This window comes from Onychomys torridus, chromosome 15 (genome assembly GCF_903995425.1).
Source record: "Onychomys torridus chromosome 15, mOncTor1.1, whole genome shotgun sequence".
NCBI lineage: Eukaryota > Metazoa > Chordata > Mammalia > Rodentia > Cricetidae > Onychomys > Onychomys torridus.
In genome coordinates, this window is record NC_050457.1 from 66,039,482 (window position 1) to 66,063,680 (window position 24,199).

General features: G+C 45.2%; 1 protein-coding gene across 2 annotated transcripts in view; it reads right to left on the bottom strand.

Annotated features, from left to right (window-relative positions):
- Trio (trio Rho guanine nucleotide exchange factor) overlaps positions 1-24,199 on the bottom strand; it is a 313,085-nt gene that overhangs the window by 84,161 nt on the left and 204,725 nt on the right. For both annotated transcript variants that reach the window (XM_036206893.1, XM_036206894.1), the window contains exons 22-33: positions 19,075-19,269; positions 18,864-18,979; positions 18,139-18,205; positions 17,488-17,597; positions 16,989-17,058; positions 16,415-16,504; positions 14,549-14,641; positions 12,281-12,392; positions 10,690-10,880; positions 8,641-8,742; positions 4,260-4,402; positions 3,537-3,636 (exon numbers count right to left, since the gene is read on the bottom strand). In XM_036206893.1, the coding sequence (XP_036062786.1) occupies positions 3,537-3,636; positions 4,260-4,402; positions 8,641-8,742; positions 10,690-10,880; positions 12,281-12,392; positions 14,549-14,641; positions 16,415-16,504; positions 16,989-17,058; positions 17,488-17,597; positions 18,139-18,205; positions 18,864-18,979; positions 19,075-19,269 (1,389 nt within the window). The remainder of the gene's footprint in view (positions 1-3,536; positions 3,637-4,259; positions 4,403-8,640; positions 8,743-10,689; positions 10,881-12,280; positions 12,393-14,548; positions 14,642-16,414; positions 16,505-16,988; positions 17,059-17,487; positions 17,598-18,138; positions 18,206-18,863; positions 18,980-19,074; positions 19,270-24,199) is intronic.

The following is a 24,199-nucleotide window of genomic DNA, read 5'->3' on the forward strand; positions in this document are numbered from 1 at the left end:
CCCCTCCCTACCTCAGGAGATGCGCCCAGGGCAATGAGGTAAGATTCTGGAAAGCATTTGGTTGGTTTTGGAACTCAAATTACATTTTCATAAGATCATTTTATCAGCCTAAGTACCATGAATATCAGCAAGAATTGGTGTTAAACTCACATCTGGAACAAAAAAAAAAAATGACATATTTGAAAAGTGATGTTCTCTGAATAGGAGATGGGCTTGTGGGACAGGGTTTGTGTCCTGATCAGCCTAATGGAGCTGTGCCCTGGAGAGAGGGTGTCTCCGGACCCCTCCTCAGCTGACTGCTGTCCTAAACCTCTGGTGCCTTGTCTGAGGATTACTAACAGCTCTGGCAGACAACTTACCCTCAGAATTCTCTAAGAAGCTAAGCACAAAACATACCCCCACTCCATTTCTGAACTGGAACCAAATTCCATGACAGCAACTAACTCAAAACAGACATGATAAATTGAGTCAAACAGGCAGAATATCTTAAGTTATTTCCTTGCCAGGAGCACTGGTCTGCATCATCAGAGGCTGCTTACATATGCAGTATGTAGGGTGGAGATCTCGAACCTTGAGAGCCATAAGAAGCTGTCATCCCTAGAGACCAGGAGGTGCTGGAGAAGCAGAGCTTAAACCTTCTGCCGCAGGAGATGCAGCTCCTCGCTTTCAGAATGTGTTCTTTTGAATCATCTACAGACTCTGACATGGGTGACTAGAAAGCCCAAGTGGAATGACTGAAAGACAGAGCAGGGAACCCTGAAACACAAGCACAGTGGGGTGCAAACACTCCTACCTTCTTATTGACTAGTGAGTGTGTCTGCCATGAATGACAAGTCCTATGTGGCCACTCTAATCCCCAGCACAGAAGTGAAGACTATTCTGTTCTAACAGCAGAGGTACACAGCTGTTTCTGTCCTTCACAGCTATTAAGGACGCTGGTCTCACCCAGAGGCACTGAAGGAAAGTGTGTCACACCTGTAAGAAAGGACTCGGCGTGCCACCACTTCAGGATGGTGGAGAGTTACAGGGTCAAGGACTGGTGCTGTGAGCAGCACTAACTTCATCCGCTTCCCAAACTGGGGAGGGGCGGCCCTGTGCAGCAACCCTTCCCAGACTGCTGAGCTCAGGAACAAACTTCAGTGATAAAGTGATGGCTTTAGTGATGTCACCACTGGATGGAGAAAACGGACATTGGCTCACTATCCTCGCTGATAAAATAGGTAAAAGGGAGTTCCTGTACATTCCAGTGTCCTGGCAGACCCTCAAGGCAAAACAAGCAATTACATTAACCCTACAGTTCGGTAATAACTATTCTTCCTCGAAAGAATCTGCTTTACTCCAAGTTCACATAATCCCTATCACATTATATTAGACATGCCTCAGGGGACCAGGGCTGTGCTAGAGGTGGGGCAGTGTGCAAATGTACCACTGAATGAAGAGCCTGTTCTGGGACAGGGAAGGCATTTCTATATTCACAAACCACCCATTTACCTCTTAAGTACCTAAAAACACAATGGATCTTGCTTCCTGGGCCAACCTCCAGAAAAGCCTTTACCAGCCCTCCAGAAGGAAATATTATATTCATCTCTTTGGCAATTTCATTCCAAAGATTTATTTCTTGTGAACATTAAAGCTGGTATCTACAGGAAATCTAGAGTTGATCCATGAGAGTACATCTTGGAATAATGTAAACTTGGCGCTTAGAGGCAATTCTTGAAGGGCCAGTAAGGTTGTCTGGATGAAGATGGCTATCCTTGTCATACTTGGCAACTACTCGGTCCATCTTTTCTTTTAGGTGACAGTCCCATAACTCCTTCAGTTATCAAAAAGCTAGAAGCAAAATTCTCAAACAATTGGTATTTTCTAATAGATTGTTTCCAAATGCAAACTGCATTTTTCTAAACAAAATTTCTAAACCAAGTTCTTAATCACCAAATGGCTGACCATACCACCCATCTTACTTCTTACTGCTACCACAGTGGCTAAATGTCCGCCGACTTGACTAATATGCCAGCCCTGAACACAAGAAAAGGCCCATTTCTGTCCTCTAGTCCTGCCGTGTGAGGTACTTAAGTGTTAGGACTTGCCATTCGGTAGATTCAAAATGTAGAATGAAGGAAGTCCAATGGCTCACACTGGAAGGGCTTTGGAAATGGGTCACTCAGCAGAGAAGTATTTTAAATCTATTTCCTTCTGTCCTGGAAACTACAATGTGAAGCCTCAAATCCAAGTAAGACATACCCAACATCTGTTTACTGCACTATCTGAAACCATCACCCAGCACTGGCCTTCTGAAGACGGTGAGGCTTGGACAGGGCAGCCTCTGAATACAGGGGCACTTCGAAAATCCAAGTCTCACGGTCACCACATAGCAATGAACCAGCTTTTACTGGGGAGTGAGAAACTGTGAATTCTGAACTGCCACAGCTGAAAGGAAAATGCTTATATATTTATTTCCTTCTTTTTTAAGAATCTGGTCTAGCATTTTAGAGCTAGAACAGATGCCCATCTCAGTAGGAACAGAACATTCATCAGACACATGTCTACTGGTGTTGACAGAGAACTTTCTTATCTTCTGTCTACCACACAAACCCAGACTCCCAAGTTGTACTGACTGTCAGTTTCTTCTGCAGGTCTTTGGATTTTACAAGGAGTATCCTGTGGTGGTTTGAAAGAAAATGGTCGCTATAGGGGGTGGCACTATTAAATGTGGCTTTGTTGGAGCAGGTATGGCCTTGTTGGAGAAAGGTGTCATTCTGGGGGTGGGCTTTCAGGTCTCCTATGCTCAAGCTACACACCCAATGTAGCACACAGTTGCTTCTGCTGCCTTACAGATCAAGATGTAGAACTCTCAGCTCTTTCTCTAGCACCATGTCTGCCTGTAGGCTGCCATGCCTCCTGCCATGACAATAATGAACTAAACCTCTGGATTGTAAGTAAGCCCCAATTAAATGCTTTCCTGTATAAATGTCATCATGGTCCTGGTTTCTTCTCTTCACAGCCAGAGACACCCTATGACCAACCCTGAGACATTTGAGGACATTTTTTTAAAGAGGCACACCTGCATAAATGCCTTAGACAAAAGCCAGATCTCTCCTTTCAGTGGTCATGACTGTCAAAGGCCCAGTCTAGTATTCTAGAACTTTCTGTGTTCTGTGCACCCCAAATCTAAGGGGAAATCTAAGTCCCATGGAGGATGTTAGCACTCATGCCTCTGACAAAACTCTACATTTACAAATGGGGTTCTAGGTAGAATTTTATTTTAAATAATAGATTTGTTGGCTTACGAATAAAATGTAAAGGCTTAAATAAGGCAAACTGTCTTCAAAGACTCTGACGTCAAATCACGTGATTGGCTGAGGGGTGGATAGGAAGAGTGGAAAGATTTCTTCCCAGTCCTTAGCATCAGCCTCACTTTAACCTCCAAGCCTCTGCCCTGCCATGGAAGTGACCCCACTCGTAGACCCCGGCTCTTGTCTTTAAAACGCTAAAGCACCATACGGTGACCAAACGGGGCAGTGCTGGCGGCGGCTCACCTTATCACTGTCCAGTGTGTTCTGAGATGTCCGGGAGGCGATGGAAATGGTATCAGGCTGGCTGCTGCCATCCCCTTGGCTGTCCAGGTCCTCTCCATCCCTAGTGGGACACAGAAACACTCAGCTCCCAACACTGCTAGACTACAACCCTTCCCGCGACCAGCTCCTGCAGATGCTGGCAAGCCATTCTGCTGGCTTTGGTTCAGAGCTGTTCATTCTGTGTAGGTGTCCTGTGCCGGCATGGACATATGTACACCAGATGCATGCCTGGGGCTCGCAGAGATCAGAAGGTTGGGAGCCACCACGTGAGCACCTAGGAACAGAAACCAGGTCCTGCGCAAGAGCAATAAGTGCTCTTAACCGCCTCTGTGGCCTCATGCCACACTGTGTTGAGGGCAACTTTTGGCTTGGCGATATGGTAAGTGACTAACATATCTTCTCACTGAATTCTCAACACAGTGAGCTCCCCAACCCAGGTTCATTTCCATCTGAGAAATGAAAAAAAAAAAAAAAAAACCAACTGTTTCGAAGCCTTGGGTAGGATGGGGAAAAGAAGGATTTGTACATGGCCTTTTGTTTGCTTCCAGCCAGTGGGGTCTCTTGTCCTGACGAAGCAGTTCATCTACACCACACGTGCTCCAAGTGTTTAAGAAAAAATGGTGGTGACGGACCTTGTTCTCTCCCCGGCAGGTAAGCACTCTCACGAGAGAGCCACACACTCACCTCCTGCCCTTCTGCCTTGCTGCTGGTGCGGTTTTGGGGATGTGGATGGGTTCCTTCAGGGCTCCTCTCAGGTGCACAGTCCGCTCCTGTATCACCTCCCGGATGTGCTTTATCCAGTCCTGCTTGTTCTCGATACTGGATGCCTGTGCGGGAACGGGTGTGTGTGTGGGGGGGAGGCATCAGGAGACAGTGTCCTTCCCCAGCCTGAGCCCACCACATGCAGCTTTCCCTGCTCCCCAACTTTCCAAAGACCTTCTCACGGAAGAGCAAACACAACTCAGTTTAATTTACTATCAAGCAAATGACTCTAATTTTACATATTTTCATTAAAATCATGTTTCTTTTATAAATGAATGTGATTACAGATATCTCACTGTTCTAATAATCCATCATTATTCTTCAGTTCCAAGACATGTCCGAGGCCCTGGGGGACTCTACAACCAGATCTGAAACCTCAACGAGGCCACTGAAACACAAGCTTTGTTCTGGTCAGTGTCCAGGAACCATCAGCAGGGAGGTGACTGAGCCCCCTGATCCTGCTGCTTGTCCCTGGACTGCTGGGGTGACGTGCACTGGCCTCCTCCACAGCCAGCTGAGGCACCCCAGAATATATAACCTACTCACCCCACTGGAACTCTACAAAGGAGCTGTGCAGGGGTAGGCACCCTGGTAATGTGCCCAAGGCCACAAAGTCATACATGGCCAGTCACTTGTGGGCCTCCCACAGCCCCATAACAATTTCACAAAGATATTTCCTGGAAGTGGTGCAGACAGATGAGTGTTCAGGCAGCAGCCCTGTGAATGCATGGAGCAGCCTCTGCTGGCATTACAACGGCTTTCTAATTTCTGTCTGAAAACATGCACCTCCGCTGACATAAACATACAGTCCTGAGTGATTACAGCACCTGTCAGTGCAGCACAGACAAGATCATGAGGGAAGGCGATGCTGGACTTCCCACCCACAATCTTGCTTTTAGAAACACAAAACTAAAGTCCACCCTGAGAAGAACCTGAACCTGACAGCTCTCCTTCTACATAAGCCGTGTCTACTGTCCTTCAGTTACTTAGAGTACTAAAGAAATAAAAACTGGAGGGGGGCTCCAAAACTCCAGCTCTAGTGGCCTGGACATGCCTCCACAAACGTGTGGAGATTGAACAAAACAGGACTGGAGAAGAACATTCGGTACAGTTTGGAGACAATTGAGGAAAGCTGTAACTGTGTTTCAGAAATAAAGAAAACACCCCTGGGGGGTGGGGATTTAGCTCAGTGGAGGCCCTGGGTTCGGTCCTCAGCTCTGGAAAAAAAAAAAAGAAACCACCCCTGAACATGGATTATCACATCGAGGGAGAGTAACTAAAATTGTACGGAAACAGTGTCAAACAAGTGGGACTTTTCAGTTAAGAAAAGGGATAACTCATATTGTACTAGCACAACTTCAAACTGTGTAAGGACCCAGGGGTACCGATTTCTCTCCTGACTATGTAAATAAAGACAGTCATCCTGCGTTAGAATCACTAGGTCTAACATGTGATACCCACCACTGCTATCACATCCATGGCATCACCACTAGGTACCTTAAGGACTTGTGGCTATACTCTTAGCATCTACACCACCGCCAAGACCCTCACTGTAACTGACACCTCTGTCTCCATGTTTATTGTCACTGGCATCATCGTCATCCACATCCTCACCACTTCACCATCTACCCCGTCATCTTTACTATCAACACATCATCATCATCCTCACCACTTCACCATCTACACCGTCATCTTTACTATCAGCAGCATCTACATCCTCACCACTTCACCATCTACAGCATCATCTTTACTATCAGCAGCATGGTCACTGAAATCAACACCACCCCTTCATCTCCATCCTCACTGCGATACCACTTTTACTTCCTCAAACAATCTGAAATCAAAGACATGCCACTTCTATTTGGTCCTACTAGGAAGGTATTATCCAAACTTCTCTAAAAGTCTTGGAAAATTTTAGCCTTGAATATATTTTAACAAATTTAAACTACAGAAAAAATAGTTATCTAAAATTTATTTGTTGGTGCACTTTATATTTTATGGGGCTTTATGTCAGCACTAATTAAAAACAGTCCACCAGGCAGGTCACATACAGCCACTGAAAACAATCCACTGTGAACAGGTAAACAAAGGTCTTAGAAATAGAGTGGTTTCCATGGTGTCAATAGATTCAACTGAGGAGGAGTGGATGAACAACTCAGCTTATAGAAATACCAAATCCAGATTTTAAAACATGCAAGAGGTGTAGTTACTTAAGAGCCAGATATACACCAGTGTCTCATCACACTCTGGCTCCTCTCAGTAGCCTAAAAATTGTGAGCTACATTTCCCAAAGCATCCCAAAATCACTTATGTCATTTCCAGACAGGTCAAGATGGTAATTACACCTGTATTTTCTGAAATATAGATGTAGTTAGCACATGAGATATCTTTAGAGTTCTTTGCAACTCATAGGAGAAGTTAGTATACTCAAAACAGAGTTTAAGTCTAAGCTGGCTGTGTGAGCGTGTGTGTGTGTGTGTGTGTGTGTGTGTGTGTGTGTGTGTGTGTGTGTGTGTGTGTGTGTCAGAGGCTGACGTTGGGTGTCTTTACTCAAGTCTCTTCCTCACTCCAAGTCAGGCTTGCTCACTGAATCTGGCACTCATGAATTTGCCCAGAGTAGTTGGTCATCAACCCCAGTAGATGGTGTCTGTCTCCCCAGCACTGGTATTATAGGTACATGCCACAGAGACCAGAATTTGATGTGGGTGCTGGGGATCTGAATTTGGCTCTTATGATTATGTGGCAAGCAGTTTATGGACTGAGCCATCTCCCCATCCCCTTAAATTGAAAATTTAAAGATACTTTGATCCCCCTAAAACTATATACCCCATATCCCTGCCTTCTTGTTTTTGAGATTTAAACAGCAGTATCTGCTGCAAGCCACAAAAATACACAAAGTAGGATTTCAGCTGATTATGACAGAGATATATCTGGAAGAAGCCAAGGGCCTTCCAGAGGTCAAGCTGAGGCTCAAGGAGTCTTGGTGATATTGGCTTTTGATTACTAGCTGTTTCCTACTATGAATTTCTAGTGTGCTGTTGTAGCTTTTCCATCATTCTTTGGGCACAATTTCCTCTCTACTAAAAGAATATTTAGATAACCTGAGCAGTGTGGCAGCCAGGATCCCTAATTTCAGGCCTTTCTGTAATTATTGTCATTAGCAGTATCTGGCCAGGACCACCCCTGGACAGACAAAATTATCTTATCGGAGATGCTCTTGAAGAACAGATTTAAGCATCCAGACTATCTGTTTGAGAAGGCCTGGTGGATGTGTTAATTAAGCTTAACTTTCTCCTTTCCAAAGTCTTATCTCTAGTTTTAGATCCACCCTTAACAATGAACTCAGAACTAAAGGGTTCCAACTTACAGGTACATCTAGCTGTGAGAGAAGTTGCCTAGCCAAGCTGCCTAGTGACTGAGCATACTTGCCATAAACAGCAGGAATAGAGACAGCTTGGAAAGATAAGGGCCAAAGGGATAAAAGGCAGTTTTATTTTCAGAGAGGAGCCTGACGGAGAAAAGAGAATGGAAGTACTAGATGGGTAAGAACTGGATGAGAAGAACCTAGATGAGACAGAGATAGAACTTAGAGGGGACAGCAGATAAAGGTAGAGAGAAATCAGGCAAGAAAGGAGCTAGTCATGAGAGCACAATAGTAGCTGTGTAGAGAGAGAACTGACTCAGAAGAATAACGTGTATGGACTAAAGAGTATCGCGTATGTAGATTCATTTCCTATCGACAAAGATTAAATTATCAGCTGGTTGTAGATTCTTCTTGGACACTGGGAGAGTCCAAGGGGGTCGGACCCCCATAGTCCTCATTAAACATCAAACTAAAAAAGACAGAGGGCCAATGGTGTGCAGGCTCTTGGCACATGTGACCTCAACTTCTGGTCCAGGGTCACACAGGTACACAGGTCCTCCCTCCCTTTGCAGACTCAAGGTCAAGCACGTGTGGGAGCTGCTGGCTTGTATCTCCTCCTCCTCCATGTCCCTTCCCACACCTCTTCCGAATCACCTGACTGCGTATGAGATGAAGTGACAGGAGGCTTAAGGAGATCTCCTTCCCTTGCTCTCCTAGATCAAATGGTTAGCTCAAATGGCTCCATCACCAGCATACCAACCCATACTGGTGTGTGTGTGTGTGTGTGTGTGTGTGTGTGTGTGTGTGTTTCACCAATCCCATCAGAGTGCAAAGAAGTCAAATAGAATGACACAGAATCTGTACATTTCAACCAGGAAACAGCATATATCACTACAGTCAACATACACACAGCAAGCCCCCAGCTCTAAATTAACATACCTTGAGGACAATTTTATTGTCTGAAGTTGGTGTCCTCCCCACCCACAGTGCAAATTTGCAAGGGTCTCCTTCAACATGTTCTGTGACACCCAACTCTGAGGTCTGGATAAAAAGACAATGAGATAATCAGACAACAGTACAGTTTTGGTAGGATTAGAACACAGAAAAAGAACAGTCTTTGGTTGCTGATGGCATTGATAACCTCTTAGTTCAGTTGTTCTCAACTTGTGGATTGTGATCCCCCCTTGGGTCGAATGTCCCTTTCACAGGGGTCACCAAAGATCATTGGAAAACATATACTTACATTGTGATTTATAACAGTAGCAAAAATACAGTTAAGTAGCAACGAAAATCACTTTATGGTTGGGAGTCACCTCAGCATGTGGAACTGTACTAAAGGGCCATAGCATCAGGAATGCTGAGAACCACTGCTTTAGTTGGCAGGAGGGAAGCTGACAGTTTTGCCTCTGACTGCCTCTCAGTGCTTCTGGAGACTGCAATGGAGCTTAGTAAGCTTAATAAGCAGAACGAGCTGAAGAAACAGGCATGGAACAAGCTTAGAAACAAGCAAGGGCTTTTCCTAGCTCAAAGGGTCTCCCATGATCCCCTACGACCCGTGTCACAGCTTGACAGACGGCGAAAAGTGCTAACGTTTTCGGATTTCATCTGCAACGTCAAATTTTAGTATTTCATCATACACTGTAATACCAAGAGACCATTTCCTGTCTGGGGACATATGCAGAACACAGCATCCTCCCCCGTGATCGAATCCACCCAATCTCTCCCTCCAGCAAGGGAAGTGACTCATAGGCTGGCGCTCCAAAGGCGGCCTCTGCCGGAATCTTAACTTTTAAAATATAAATTAGGCTAAGATGTATCAATTTCTAAAACACACAAGTTTGCCTCCAAGGGCAGATTCAAGCCAGCAGTAAAATTACTACCCGGCAAGATTGCACTTTTTAATTTCCAGCTGGAGTGTGACCTAACTGATGTAAGGCCACAGCGAGATCCAAATGATAATCAGGGTACCAGCCAAAGACAGTGGAATGAAACCCATTAGCAGGAATTTGCAGATGCCAGATTATTATTAAGAACATTTCCACACTCAGAGTCCTATTCTCCTGGGAATTTGCTGGATCTACAGATAGTACCTAAAGTCAGGTCATTCAAATGTTCGATGTCTGTAAACATTTGAAAGAGCTCTGACATGAAGACAACGGATGGCACTCTGGTTCCTTTCTAGATGGTAAGCTCACCTTTACTTCATCTCGTTCCCTCTGTCTAGCAATTCTGTGCTGGCAGCCCTCTGAGCAGTGGCCTTGAGAAAGCTCAAAGTTCAGGGAACCAGAGTTTGTCCTGGCTTGAGCCTTCCAGGGAGCAGGCATTCAGCTGTACACAGCCACGGGGTGGCTAGTGTGGAACAGTCATACAATGGTTCCATGCCCCTTCCCCAGAAACAGACACTGCACAAGAACCAAAATGTACTATGGGAACTCCACAGGTGTCTGCATGGGTAGGGCTGGGGAATCTTTCAAACAGTATTTCTGATCACATTTTTTCTCTAATAATGATATTTTGCTATTATAAAAATTTCAAATTTATTCACACATTTCTCTTCATAAATTAATTTTTATTGGAAAAAGAATCTTCATTATTATGAATCTGTAGTGAGCCCACCCAGTAAGGCTATCTGCATACCTTTTGATGTTTATGGATTTAAAAAAAAAACAATTAAAATGATATGAATGCTTGCTTAGGGCACCCACACAACACAAGACTTCATCTACTCCTACAGAATTTCTTCCTCGTGCATTTAGAAGCTATGGGCCTCAGGAACAGAGCCCTCAAGTCCACAGACTACCAGTGTGCCCTCTAGTGGACTCAGGTTGCAGAGACCCATAACTGAAGGAGGTAAAGACTTCCCAATTCAGATTCCCATTCTAGAGTAGTTTGGGCGGCAACTAAAGCAACAGACAGGAATTCTCTCTCCCCACAAGAAGAATGTAGTCGCTTTACTTGGAGACAAGAACTCTGGGTGCCTATACTTACAAACAACTTGCTTTTGTAGAGGTACTTGCTTCTCCCACTGGAGTCTTTCACTTCCTTACTAAACACTAAGGACATTTCAAAAAGGAAGAGATGGCGCTCTCGACCCTTTCGAATTAAGGTTTTCGGGTCCCACACTTGGAAGGACTCCTGCAGGATGAGCTCTCCCTGAGACTCGATGTTTTCATCAAACCCTACAACATGAAACAAAAGCAGGTCAGTTCATGGGGAAAGTGCACATGACTCAGAAGGGAGCGTCTCTATTTCATCTGTAAAAGGCCTTCACTTAGTTTCCAATCTTACTCCCTGACTCCATGACAAAGGACAATTCTTCCGGAAATTCTGCTTTGTCTATGTTTTCCCAAGTTCAAAAGCCTTCAGGGGGTCCTCCTAGCTACATTCTTTGCTTTCCACTCCTTTCTGTAGGCTTATATCACCTGAGGACTGGTCTTACTCCCAGCTCCTTGTCCCTCACTCACAGACTCATGACTGCCCACATTCCAGCCTGAATCTTCGCCTCTTTGGCCCAAATGCCCCTCTGAGACCCTCTGCTCAGGTCCTAATCTGGTGGAGACAAAGTCACAAACCCCTCTTCTGTGAGTATGGAATAGGCTGCACATGAACCAGTCTGGACCTGGCCATATGGCAGCCTCCCTGGCTACTCTTCAGTCGCAAATGTGGCCACCAGGACTTAGCAGAGCAGCTCCTGGGACAGAAGCTGCTCACTACTGCTGTGGACTACCTCCATTTCTGTTTTTCCTTAGAGCACATATCACACTTGGGCCACCCACTGTTAATAAGTTCGTCACTCGTCAGTCCCTTCACAGCTAGGAAGAGCTAAGTATCCCAACTCTGGGCAAGTGAGAAAAAAAATGTATACTGCTGGTAGGGGTTCCCTATCCACATGCTTCTCCACTTCCTGTGAGGTGGAATGTTTATGTGGTCCTGCAGCTTACTGGGGCAATTACAGAATACACAGGATGGAGAGAAATGGGCCAGAACACAATCCTTCCCTCATCATGAAGAACAGCTATTCCATCACATATTTTATATGAGAGGGAGAAATATCAGTGTGTTTGATCAATGAGTTCTACTACAAAAAGGCACTTGTGTTCTAATTAATACATTTCTTGATGCTACCAATGTAATTGCCTAAACTAGCATAAGCATTTGGGACAGGCCCTTTGCCATGCTAACCTTGACAATGCAGCTTTATTAAACAGAAGCATGCATGCAAATTGGAATTGCTATAATACCTGTTGGACACATCTGTCTAATTTCTGTTCACCATATTACACACTAAATTCAATCACTTCACCAGACATCTGCTTTGTGTAAACATCTAGCAGAGGATATGGAAATGGGGAAGTAACAAGATCTTCTATAACCTTGGTCTCAATGTCTCTGCTCATCATTTACACCTCCATTAGCAGGAAAGCCGGGCAGCGCTAGATAAGAGGTGGGTAATACAAAGCGCTACTGGAGTGCAGCATGGTACAGCTGTTACCACGTCAAGAATGAAGACGATTCGTTTACACACAGCATCAGTGGGGATGATGCGGTCGTACGTTAGGGATGTGGTGCATCCTGTTACCTTCCAGCATGCTCAGGTGCATGGCATCATTGGCTCGCTTTGGCACACTGAGCATCACCTCGAGGCCGTCTTTAATCTCCCCCTTTCCTTCCTCACAGCATGTGAGCAGCTCCTGAGGAAGATCAACACCGTGAACTAGCAAAGGACTGCAAAAATGTTCTGCCAGCAACACCTTAGCAGATACCAGAAATCCAAGAAAACTCAGAGTGCTCAAGAAATAAACAAACTGGCCAACTGGGAGTTTTTCTTATAAAAAGTGAATTAATCAACAGGCAACAGGCTTTGTTCTACTTGAATGCAGACAATGGAGGGAGACAGATCGAGTCACCGTGATTCAGGACAAAGCTGGTAAAGCAGTCAACCAGCACATCTTCAAAATGAGAAAATAACATGTTACCGGTATGGAAGGACTAAGCAGCTGCTGGGGACAGCTGAGAGCCATGCTGGATCCAGCTGCCCTGCTGACCATACAACCCCACATATCAGCGTCTAGCTGGACCGTGCATCAGAACAGCAGCACACCAGACTTCCTTTCCTGAGCAGGGTGCTCAGGAGGCTCCAGTGGACAAGCCACACCTCTTGGAGGGATCTGTGTGTGTAATTCCTCTTCCTGACTATCTGGAAGACCATCAGTCACCAGGTGAGCAGGGCAGTGATCCTGACAGGTCTGAGGTATTCCTTTGTGGGGTGTCAGGAAGATCATTGGTCACAGTGGCAACAATCTTATGCTCCACACAAGACGGACACAGCAGTGTGGTCAGTAGTAAGCTTGGGGGGGGCTAGAGCGGCGGTCTCAACCACTGGGTCGAGACCCCTTCGGTAAACCTCCTTCACTTGTGGTCAGATATTTATGCTTCTGAGGAGCTGGAAAGAAACTTAGAGCTTAGAGCACACGAGGCCTCACCTCCTGCCTGTACAGGCAGCCTTCCCGACTGGGGAGGTCAGATGGGGTTTACCACTGCTCCCCAGTAGAACTTCTTGGGAAATGAGGGAAGACTTAGAGGTAGCAGCACAATCTGAGTGGAAGCCCAGGCTAAGAACAAAGCCTTTAATTTTCAATGTAACAAGAACTAGACTTACAGACAAGGCACTTTTAGAGACTTAGGATGCAAAGGGGAAATTACCCGGATGTAAACAAATTAAACGGAGCCTTCTGGCTTACTTCATGCTCACAGCAGCTACAGACTTCTGTAGTGATGGTCATCAAGTCACTTAGTAAGATTTCAAGTACAGAGGTACACAGGAGAGGGGGTGGGGTGTGGCTTGGTGACATAGCACTCGCCTCCCATGTGCGAGGCTCTGGGTTTGGTCCCTGGCACTGCATTGTGTGTTGGGGGTTGAGGGTCGGGTATAGAGCAGAGTTTTCCCAATAGAAATGTCCCGTAATAGAATTACTTATATAAAAGAACACAGCCACTTTTACGGTTTCTAGTTTTTTGACTGAGTGAACTTTAGGTGTCCATGGCTTCAGTCTCCTCTGTGGTACCAGGACAGCAGCTGACATAGATGGGATTGGTGGACAGTCTACATGTTAGTTTCATACACTCCACCAGCAAAGGAAACATAATACCTTAGCCAGGCAAAAGGTGTAAAACACCTTTTAATGCAGCAAGAAAACATGCATTAATGACATAATGCATCTGTGATGCTTGCTCAACTTTATATTGTTGAAACTAATCATAATTAAAACTTTGTAAGGGCAATTTTGGGTATGCTTATTTCTAACGAAAAGCCGAGGCCAGTCTGACAGAGCCCTTGGGATCGGCATGAGCATGTTCTATAACCTGTGTGAGGAGTAGCTAACAGTCATAGCAAGCAGCAAGAGGGTGGGGTGCTGTGGACCTGGCATCAGCCGGATATGGGCTCAAAGCTGGCAGATATCAGCAATGATTCCGGGCATTTTCCTGACCCTGGACAGCTAGTTTCCACATCTGCAGGTCAGCATTGCAGCAGGTTTAACATCTACAGGATGCGGTGTGCAGTGCCTGGCTCACAGTCAGCACCAGAGTCTAAGGATATGCAAGGACCGAGAGCTGACAACTCATCTCTCAGTCAAAGGCCATTATATGTAGTAGGCAGGTTCCAACCATACCTTCGGGGTGCAATGAGGGAATACGATCTTATGTAACTGCTTCAAAAAGAAACTAGTTAGGTCAAGAAATGGCAGTCAAGAAAATCACACATACATATACACAGAGAAGAGAGAGACATCAAAACAGTGACCTGTAACTTGGGAGACTCTGTACACTGAGGAGGCTTCATACGTACTTTTAAAAGGAGCTGATACTTTGTTATTCGCTGAACAGGCTTAATCAGGTAGGAAGAGATGGAATTGGCTAACCCATGCCGCTGCTGTATCTCCTATAGTAAATAAGGTGAAAGAGGGAAGAACTTTATCAAAGGGTCACACTATTAAAAATGGCTGTCATACCACACTAGTGACAAGCATCTGATCTTGCTGACATGATAAGCTCTTTTTTCTTAAAGGGCTGTCAAAATACCAGCACAGACTTCTCCAGGTTTATAGCTTTCCTCTGCATGGGAGGATGGCAGACCACCAAGCAGGAAGCGGATGCAGAGTACTAATGCCTAGGGTGTCTATGTGGACCTTTCTACCGTGCATCTTGTAATCACAGTGCTTACAAATCTGAGGCTACTGTGCTGGCTTCTTCACAGGAAGGCAGGGATGCTGTTCAGCCCTTCATATGCTCATCAGCTAACTAGGAAAGCATACGATGGGTATTCTGCAATGCTTGTTGCTGGGGAAAAGAATAACTGAAGAGTGTAAGATGCCCAAGGAATGGAGAACTATAACCAAAAACCTCTTTCAAAGTCAAAAGTAAGCCTGCAATGGACACCAAAGGCATTTATCTGTCAGGCCGGTATAACTGCCTTTAATTTTAATGCTCAAGCACACAGGGGGTTCAAAAGTTATACTTTATCTAGTTGGGGGCAAACTCATGCCATGGCACCTGTGCTGAGGCCAGAGAACAACTCGTGGGGATTGGTTTGTTTTGGTTTTCTCTTTCCATCATGTGGCCAGGTGGCAAGTGCCTTTACCTGTGAGCCATCTTGTTAGCACAACAGTGTTTGTTGGTTTGTTTTGTTTTAACATTTTGGCTATTCACACGCTCCTGCTGCTTAGGCTTTTTATAATGTGGTCTGCACGGAGCTCTGGTACTGAGTGCCATCTAATCATGAAGCTGCAGGGGCATGTGAAATACTACAAAGAAAAGCCAGCATTAGGCTGGGCAAGGCATCACTAAACACTTAGTCCTCCCCGAGCACACAGCTGTACCAGGGCATCCATAGGCAGTCCCCATCAAAACAGAAAAGGTAAAGTTCAGACTTTGCTGTGAGAGAAAGTCCCCTGCTAGTCCCTGGCCTTGCCCACCAAGGGTGCCCAGCACTCAGCACTCAATACCTTCCGCCGGCGCCATCTGCCACATCTGACTAGTTCTGAACCCCAATGCACTTGGCAACATTGTATCCCTCCCCTTTTACACAAACAACTTCCCTGCAGTATTTTTGAAAAGGAGAGAACCCATACTAAGCCTACTCAAGCAGACATCTGATGGGCATCTCCTTGACCTGGTAGTCAAATTGCTAGGACTCAACTGGTGGGTCACTTTGGGAACTGCACGAGATTAATAAGTTTCTATCTTTTATGTATAATCTTGCATATAAGGTTAATGACTGCATATAAGGAATAGTTACAAGTGTATCTATATTAAAGACCTAAGTGTCTTGTACGTATATGACTTCTAATACTTGGAGTAGAAGCATTCTAAGAAGCACATAGAAGAATATCCCAAAATAGGGGCTAGTGAGATGGCTCAGTGGGTAAAGGTACCTGTTACAGGGCCTGATGATTCAAACACATGCACGCGCCATACACACACACACACACACACACACACACACACACACACGTACACACACACGTACACACACATGTACACACACGTACACACGCGCATACACACTGTAATAAAACCATAAAATACCCCACTATAAACAGGAGAGAAGAAAATAAAATATTATCCTGGCAGTGTGGTAAAAAGTGTGAGTGTGGCTACATGTTCTCTGTACTAAATTCAGTCTGGACGCTCTCTTCAGGGCTCTGTCACTTACGTCAAAATAGGACCCTGCATGCTCTAGTATCAGCTGGGTGGAATCAGGCTTGTTTTTGCAGTACGTGACATACATCTGGAACTTGTCTGCCTATAGCAAAAAAAATAAAAAATAAAAATAAAATTTAAAAAAAGAGAGAGAAAACAAGAACATTTTATTTAGATACCTTCTCCCAACCACAAGTCACCATCTAAAAACCTTTGATGTGGGAAATAAGTTCTCTAGACTAAGGAAATGTAAGCCTCAATAAGAGAAACTGCATTTTAAGAAAGCTATGGCACCAAGAGGTATCGGCTGGGGAAGAGCCTCTTCCTTGAGCGGGACTGGGCCCTCATCCAGGACAAACAGCCTCAAGCAGAGGCTCGGCTTGCTGAATGTTCTAGAAAGCCATCAGTACAATCCATAAGAATGTATCCCAGTGGGCCCCAAGAGAGTGTCGCTCTTTGAGGTAAGGTGCATTTTTCCAGGTGCAGAGGAATCAGAGGATAGCAACTGAGAAGAAATGTGCAGCGCCCTCCCTGCTTCCTTCCGCCATGTGAGAGAGGACTGGAGGGGTGGGGATGGGGCTCTTTACCCAGGTGACAAAGCAGTGTCCCACATCCTCTGGCAGCTGCTCATATTTCTCCAGCTCCTTTAGGAAGATGCTGTAGAGGGGGAAAAGATTATTATTACAAAGGTGCTGAGAACATTTTTCTAGTAAGATAAGCCAGAAATGGAAAAACATCTCTGTCCTCTACATTTTAAGGTGTAACAAAATCTGTAGCTCTTGACTAGGCTAAGTTACTGTAATTTTCAAGCAGGCAGTTCGGTCTTCAAATGCCTTCTAACAGAAACTTCAAACTAGCAGCCTCCTCTGGGAAGATACCAGTGTGGGGTAGCTGGAAAGAAAATACTCATGATCTCACTTATAAGTAGAAGAGGAAATTTAAATATGCACAGCTGACTGGCTCTGGCCAAACTTCAACAAAATCACCGAAGTCTGCTAAATTCAGCTGTATATCTTTTCTCATAACAGAGTGTCATCACAGTACCTAGATTTTAATAAACCTCTCCCCAGAGTTAAAACCACTCACTTGTTGTGAAACTCGTAGATTTCCTGCATGTTCCCAAAGATGATGAGCTCTTTGTTGACAATACCTGGTGGGATCTCCTCCACCCCGCTGGTCATTTCCCACAGGTAGGTCTGGCCAGGAAGGAAGCACAGTGATTTAAAAAAAAAAAAAATCAACCCAAACTTGCAAGCAGCAGCCATGCCAAAGCCTCTACACAGGGACTCAGAGCTTATGAATAAATGCAGAGTGTATGTAAGAGTGGGCCCTTTTAGTAAACATGAAAAATGTGTCTTTAAAAAAAACTTTAGTTGCTGCTAACACTTGGGGAAGATTTACTATAGTTTTTAGCTTATTCCCAGCTTCAAATTTGGAATGAATCTCTGTCACAAGGTACAACAAACGTTCAGGGTGTGACCAAGTACCAGGCGCCATGACTGTTAGGCACATTTCTCTGAGGCCGCTGCTCTCTACAAAGAGAGTGCCAGCCAGGCTATCCTGTGACAATGAAATGAGAGCATTAGTGCTGTGTCATCTCGGCAGTGGGCCAGTGCACCCTGGAACACCACGGAACACGGGGCACAGGCCCTCTACTGGCCCTATTCCAGGATCCAGCACAGACAGCATAAAACAGAAAGTGCAGACACAGGCGGAAGGGACAGGCGGAAGACTTACATCCATGCACTCGCGCAGGTCTCTTACATACGCCTTTTCAGTCTGAATTAGTTCAGCCATTATGAACCTTGAAATAAACAGAGAATTGTCCAGTTCAGTTAAGTTGTATGCTTATTACTCTTTATTATCATCTATTTTTATGGAGATTTATAAAATAAAATGGAGAGTCCAGAAGTATTGTACCTAAATTAATGGCTTGAGGGAAGTAAATCAAGAACGGAGTGGCAGCCATCTAACTTCCACCAGAGCCCCCACGGCGACATTCAGGCTGCTCAGCTCAACTGTGGGCTATGGGTTGGCTCAGCAGTGCCTTAGTCCATACCCACTGGATTCCAGACACATTTCCCTCCCTGTTCCCACTGAAGGATAACCCAATCTCTCCTCACACTGCCAAATGGCCCTAGGCAACAAAAGTACCAGAGTGGGAACTGGGTGTGGTTAGGGGAGATCCGTAGTTAGTAAGCTTAGTTTACAAAGTTTTTAAATACCTACAATGGAGTTATTAGTTTCCTCTACTACTGTTGGCAAGCGATTTGTCAAGCTAGGAAAGGAAGGCACAGAGAAAATGGGACAAGACACTACACCATGTGATAGAAGGTCAGCATGCAGAGAAGTCAGCTGGAAAAGCCAAGTGAGCTCTCAGACACTTGACTGCAAAGCTCGCCCAGCAACGTGTCTGCAGGCTGGCTGACACCCCCTTCACCATCGCAGGGATGCTGGCTTACTCTTTCCTTCGGGCAGACTTCCGCTTCTCTTCGTTGAGCTCATGAGCAGCATCCCGAAGCTTCACCTCTGACCCAGGGATGCTGGCAGGGATGATATCCAACTGAAGGCTTTTGCTCTGTGGAACAAGAGTCAATGAAGCCAGTTAACAGAGCGGCTGAGAGGGCACGGGCCTGAGATCACCACTGCTCCAGTGTGTACAAAGCAATTCACCGATTTGTTGGAATCCGAAGAAATCCCCAGCGCTTTCTCCAAAGAGGTCCGGTACTTCTCCATGCGCAGAGAGAAATCTCTGTACCTCTTATCCACTGCGGTCACGCATTTTTTAATTTCTGCTGCATGGGCATGCCCTTTTTCACAAAAGCCATCGGCCAGCTGTATCAATAGCTTCACTCTCTCTTTGGTTTGCTGCAAAAACAACAGGAAAGTACTATGAGGCACATGAACCTGACTGCACAGGGAAAAGGGCATCATCTGCACTGAGGCCCCAAATCCACTCAGTCTGCCTCCCAGAGACTGTACTGGCCATCTTTCCTCCTCCGCTCTTGACAATAAGTGATGTTCCTGTGAACTCAAAGTTAGAACTGAGCCTATCTGTCAAGGGTCTCCTCTGGTCAGTGAGAGTCTACAGAATAGTGAGTGAATGAATGAATGAATGAATGAGGAGGTCCATGGAGGAGATTCTTCAGTCTTACTCTTCTTCTTTGAGCACCAGATGTGGGTTGCTGCATCCATGCTTTTTTCTGTGCAACCATTTAGCCCTCCAGATCTGCAGGGACAACCAGGCAACAAGAACAGCCCTGAGCAGCTATGAAGCAGCACACCTCTGGAGACCAGAAGGAAAACTCACCAACAGCAAACTCTCTTCAGAGAAGCAGCTTCACTTTTATAACAAAGGCTATGTAACTTGATGCATACACAGAAAAGTATAAAGTCAATCAAAACTAACAACTTTCCTTAAAGTTAGGGCTTACGATACAGCAAAGGTTATACATATGCAGCATCAACTTCACCCAGCTCTGATTTCTCAACACACCTTTCACATCACGACCGTTTCCCTGATTGTGACTTACTAGACATTCTTTGAGATCTGACAATTTTTGTAACAATTTATTTTTAATTTTACACATCAGCCATGGGTCCCCTGTCCTCCCCACTCCCGCCCCCCCCCCACCTTCCCCCCAGCCCCTCCCCTCCATTCTCATCTCCTCCAGGGACAAGACTCCCCTGGGGATTCATTTAAACCTGGTGGATTCAGTACAGGCAGGTCCTGTCCCCTCCTTCCAAGCTGAGCAAAGTGTCCCTATGTAAGCCCAAGGTTCCAAACAGCACTGAGGACAGGTCCCAGTCCCACAGCCTAGATGCCTCCCAAGCAGTTCAAGCTATTCAATTGTCTTACTTATCCAGAGGGCCTGATCTAGCTGGGGTCTCCACAGCCTTTGGTTCATAATTCATGTGCTTCCATTCGTTTGGCTATTTGTCCCTGTGTTTTTCCAATCTTGGTCTCAACAATTCACACTCTTACAGTCCCTCCTCTTTCTCGACAATTGGACACCTGGAGCTCCACCTGGGGCCTGGCTGAGGATCTCTGCATCCACTTCCATCAGTTATTGGACTGTTAGGGTGTTTGGCCATTTGATCACCAGACTAGGTCAGATCAGGCTTTCTCTCGACCATTGCCAGCAGTCTACAGAGGATGTATCATTGTGGATTTCTGGGGACCTCTCCAGCACTCTGCTTATTCCTGTTCTCATGTGGTCTTCATTTATCATGGTCTGTTATTCCTTGTTCTCCCTTTCTGTTCTTGATCCAGCTGGGAACTCCTGCTCCCCTAAGCTTTCTTTCCCTCAAATCTTGCCCTTCATTACTCCCACAAAATGCCCAACAGTAGTCAAATTAAGAAATGGGCTATAGAACTAAACAGAGAATTCTCAACAGAGGAAGTTCAAATGGCTGAAAGACATTTAAGGAACTGCTCAACATCCCTAGTTATCCGGGAAATGCAAATCAAAACAACACTGAGATACCACCTTACACCTGTCAGAATGGCTAAGATCAAAAGCACAGAAGACAGCTTATGCTGGAGAGGATGTGGAGCAAGGGGAACTCTTCTCCACTGCTAGTGGGAATGCAAGCTTGTACAGCCACTTTGGAAATCAATATGGCGCTTCCTTAGAAAATTGGGAATCCATCTCCCCCAAGACCCAGCTGTAGCACTCTTGGGCATATACCCAAGGAATGCTCAATCATACCACAAGGGCATTTGCTCAGCTATGTTCCTATCAGCATTGTTTGTAATAGCCAGAACCTGGAAACAGCCTAGATGCCCTTCAATTGAAGAATGGATAAAGAAAATATGGTACATATACACAGTGGAGTACTACTCAGCCAAGAAAAACAATGACATCATGAGGTTTGCAGGCAAATGGATGGATCTAGAAAAAATCATCCCGAGTGAGGTAACCCAGACTCAGAAAGCCAAACACGGTATGTACTCACTTATAGTAGGATACTAGATGTAAAACAAAGATGACTAGACTGCTACACAACTCCAGGGAGGCTACCTAGAAAACGGGACCCTAGGAAAGACCCAAGGATCACCCAATGACAGAGAAATGGATGAGATCTACCTGAACAACCTGGACGAGATCTGACATGTTTTTAAGGAAGCAAGTTATTATTTCAAGAGACCTGCTTTTCTTAGTTAAACTTTAAAAATAAAACAAGATTTACCTATTTTTATTTTATGTGCATGGATGTTTTGCCTGCATGTATATTTATGTACCACCTGTGTGACTGGGCATCAGCTTGTCTAGAACTGGAGTTACAGATAGCTGTGGGCCATCATATGGGTGCTGGGAATACAAACTGGGTCCTAGAGAAGAGGCTCTTAACCTCTGAGCCATCTCTCCAGCTCTGCTCATAAACTTTATCTGGAAAATCTTTATAGCAAATATTCAGAACAACTGAAAATTACTGAAAACAAAGTCAGATTTCAACCCCCATCCTAAACCATCTTAGTTTGTAAAATGGAAGTTTTGAGCCAGAATTCTCTCTCTGGGCAACCTCCCTAGCTGGAAAAGTCATCTGTGACAACAAGACTGGGGTTGAGCACCTGGTTCCCGTTACTGGCCCAGCTCCTCTTCTGACTCTGTGCACGGGTGCTTCTGCCTAGAAGACTAATTCCCTAGGCATCCTCAGAGGATGTCCTTCATATCTCTTCTCCAATAAAGACCACCTTCAAAGCACAGTTGCTCCAAGTCAGCCACTCTCCTGTATTTTTCCCCCCGAGACAGGGTTTCTCTGTGTAGCTTTGCACCTTTCCTGGAACTCGCTTTGGAGACCAGGCTGGCCTTGAACTCACAGAGATCCGCCTGGCTCTGCCTCCCGAGTGCTGAGATTAAAGGCATGCTCCACCACCACCCGGCTCTCCTGTCTTCTTACCACGGTATAAATTATTTCTATCTTTTGTGTGACTGCTGTTAGTTCCTCTGGTGAGAATGTCACCTCTAGAAGCAGGGGATGTTATGTACTAGTATCTCTTCCACCGTGGTAAAGGCCACCCGAGGAAATAATGCTAACTCTGCATAGATAAATCTTTAAGGGTTTAGTATCTTAAGAGCTGGGAATAAATAAGTAAAAATAAAAATAAAGGCATATAGCTTGCCGACATTAATACTGGAAACGAAAGCACAAGAAGCTAAAGGAATACTTGTTTGTATGTAGTGAACACATCACAGGCATACGTTCCAGCAGTAATACAAGAAGCTAGTGTTAAGTCCATTAAACTAGCTACAATAGGAAAGACTTGCTAAATGTAAAGACCGGCAAGCCAAGACTTGTAAGTCTTTACTGCACAACTTCAACAGACAGAAGGCCATGCCAATCGGAGTCCACGGCTTCTCAAAGCAGCTTTCCTTTGCCACCCTTGCTACAAACCCCACCGCTTCCTTTCCTCACAGTTACCATGTTTGCATCTTACTTAACACGTACACTAGACATAGTTACCCATTTAGTATCACTGGTCTGCTTCATGGTATGTGCTAGCCATGAGCCCGCACAGGCAACCTACCCCAGAGCACCAAGTAGGGCCCAGCAGAAACAGAGCAGACAAATGGTGTCATTAAAAACGAGGCACCGTCTAACTGTCCCTGGAACAATTCCTTTCTCCAAAGAGTTTAATTATTACTGGTATTTAAAAAATATATCCAGGAGGGGGCTGGAGAGATGGCTCGGTGGTTAAGAGCACCAGCTGCTCTTCCAGAAGACCTGGGTTCAATTCCCAGCACCACATGGCAGCCCACAATTTTCTGTAACTCCTGCTCCAGGGGATCTGACACCCTCACACAGACATATATGCAGGCAAAACACCAGTGCACATAAAATAAAAATAAATAACCCTTTAGAAAAATACACCCAGAGATTCAAAATCCTAACAATAAAAGGGATATAGAATGAAATTTTGCCATGTGTTTCAGTCTTAAGACTGCTCATGGCAAAGTACTGTTTCCACATGTTAGTTTTTTGTGTGAATGAATTAATCAATCTTTTTGTACTGAGTTAGATTTTGTATCATTCAGATAAACCACCCTACACAAGGAAAGAGTTTAGAAATCTGGTTGTTTCTAGCAGTAAGAACCTGGAAGTTGTAAAAATAACCAGATTTCTAAAATACTGCTAACATTTTAGTGTTTGGCATTCTTCTGGTGTCAAGGAGAGGAGACAGGAGACATGAACCCAATAAATTGCTTTCTAAAAGGCTACCCAGCCCCACTGAAAAACAAACAAGCAAACACCGGTTTTGATGAGAAATATTACGGTAATGCAGGAACTATTATGAATATTATGGTAAATAATATTCACCCTCATTCTATTTGCTAACTCTAGCCATTATCATAATGCCCACAGAGCACAGGCACATCATGACATGGACATGGACAGCCTGCTACATGGTTTCAAGGAGTGGGGGAGCTACTCCTCATGTTCTCGGGTGATGAATCCCAGGAGGAACGCACAGTCTGTGCTCACACATGCTCTCTCACCCAGGGAGATACGGGAGGTGACTGCAAGATTATAAGTAGCTTAGCAAGGCGGAGGTTTTCAAACCTCACTGTGGGCAGAGACTGTGTAGCAGGCTGTTCTGAATGTCCCCTCAGACCTCACCCTTGCAGAGCCCAATCTCCGTAGCCTGGCATGAGCACAGGAATCTACCTGAGAATGAAGCCTGGGAACTGGACACAGACGGTGCCTGCACAGCACTTGGAGAAATGGCAGGACTAACCCTGACAAAGGGACCAAGTCAAGACGAAGTCTCAGTAGGACAGAGAGGTGGCCCTTT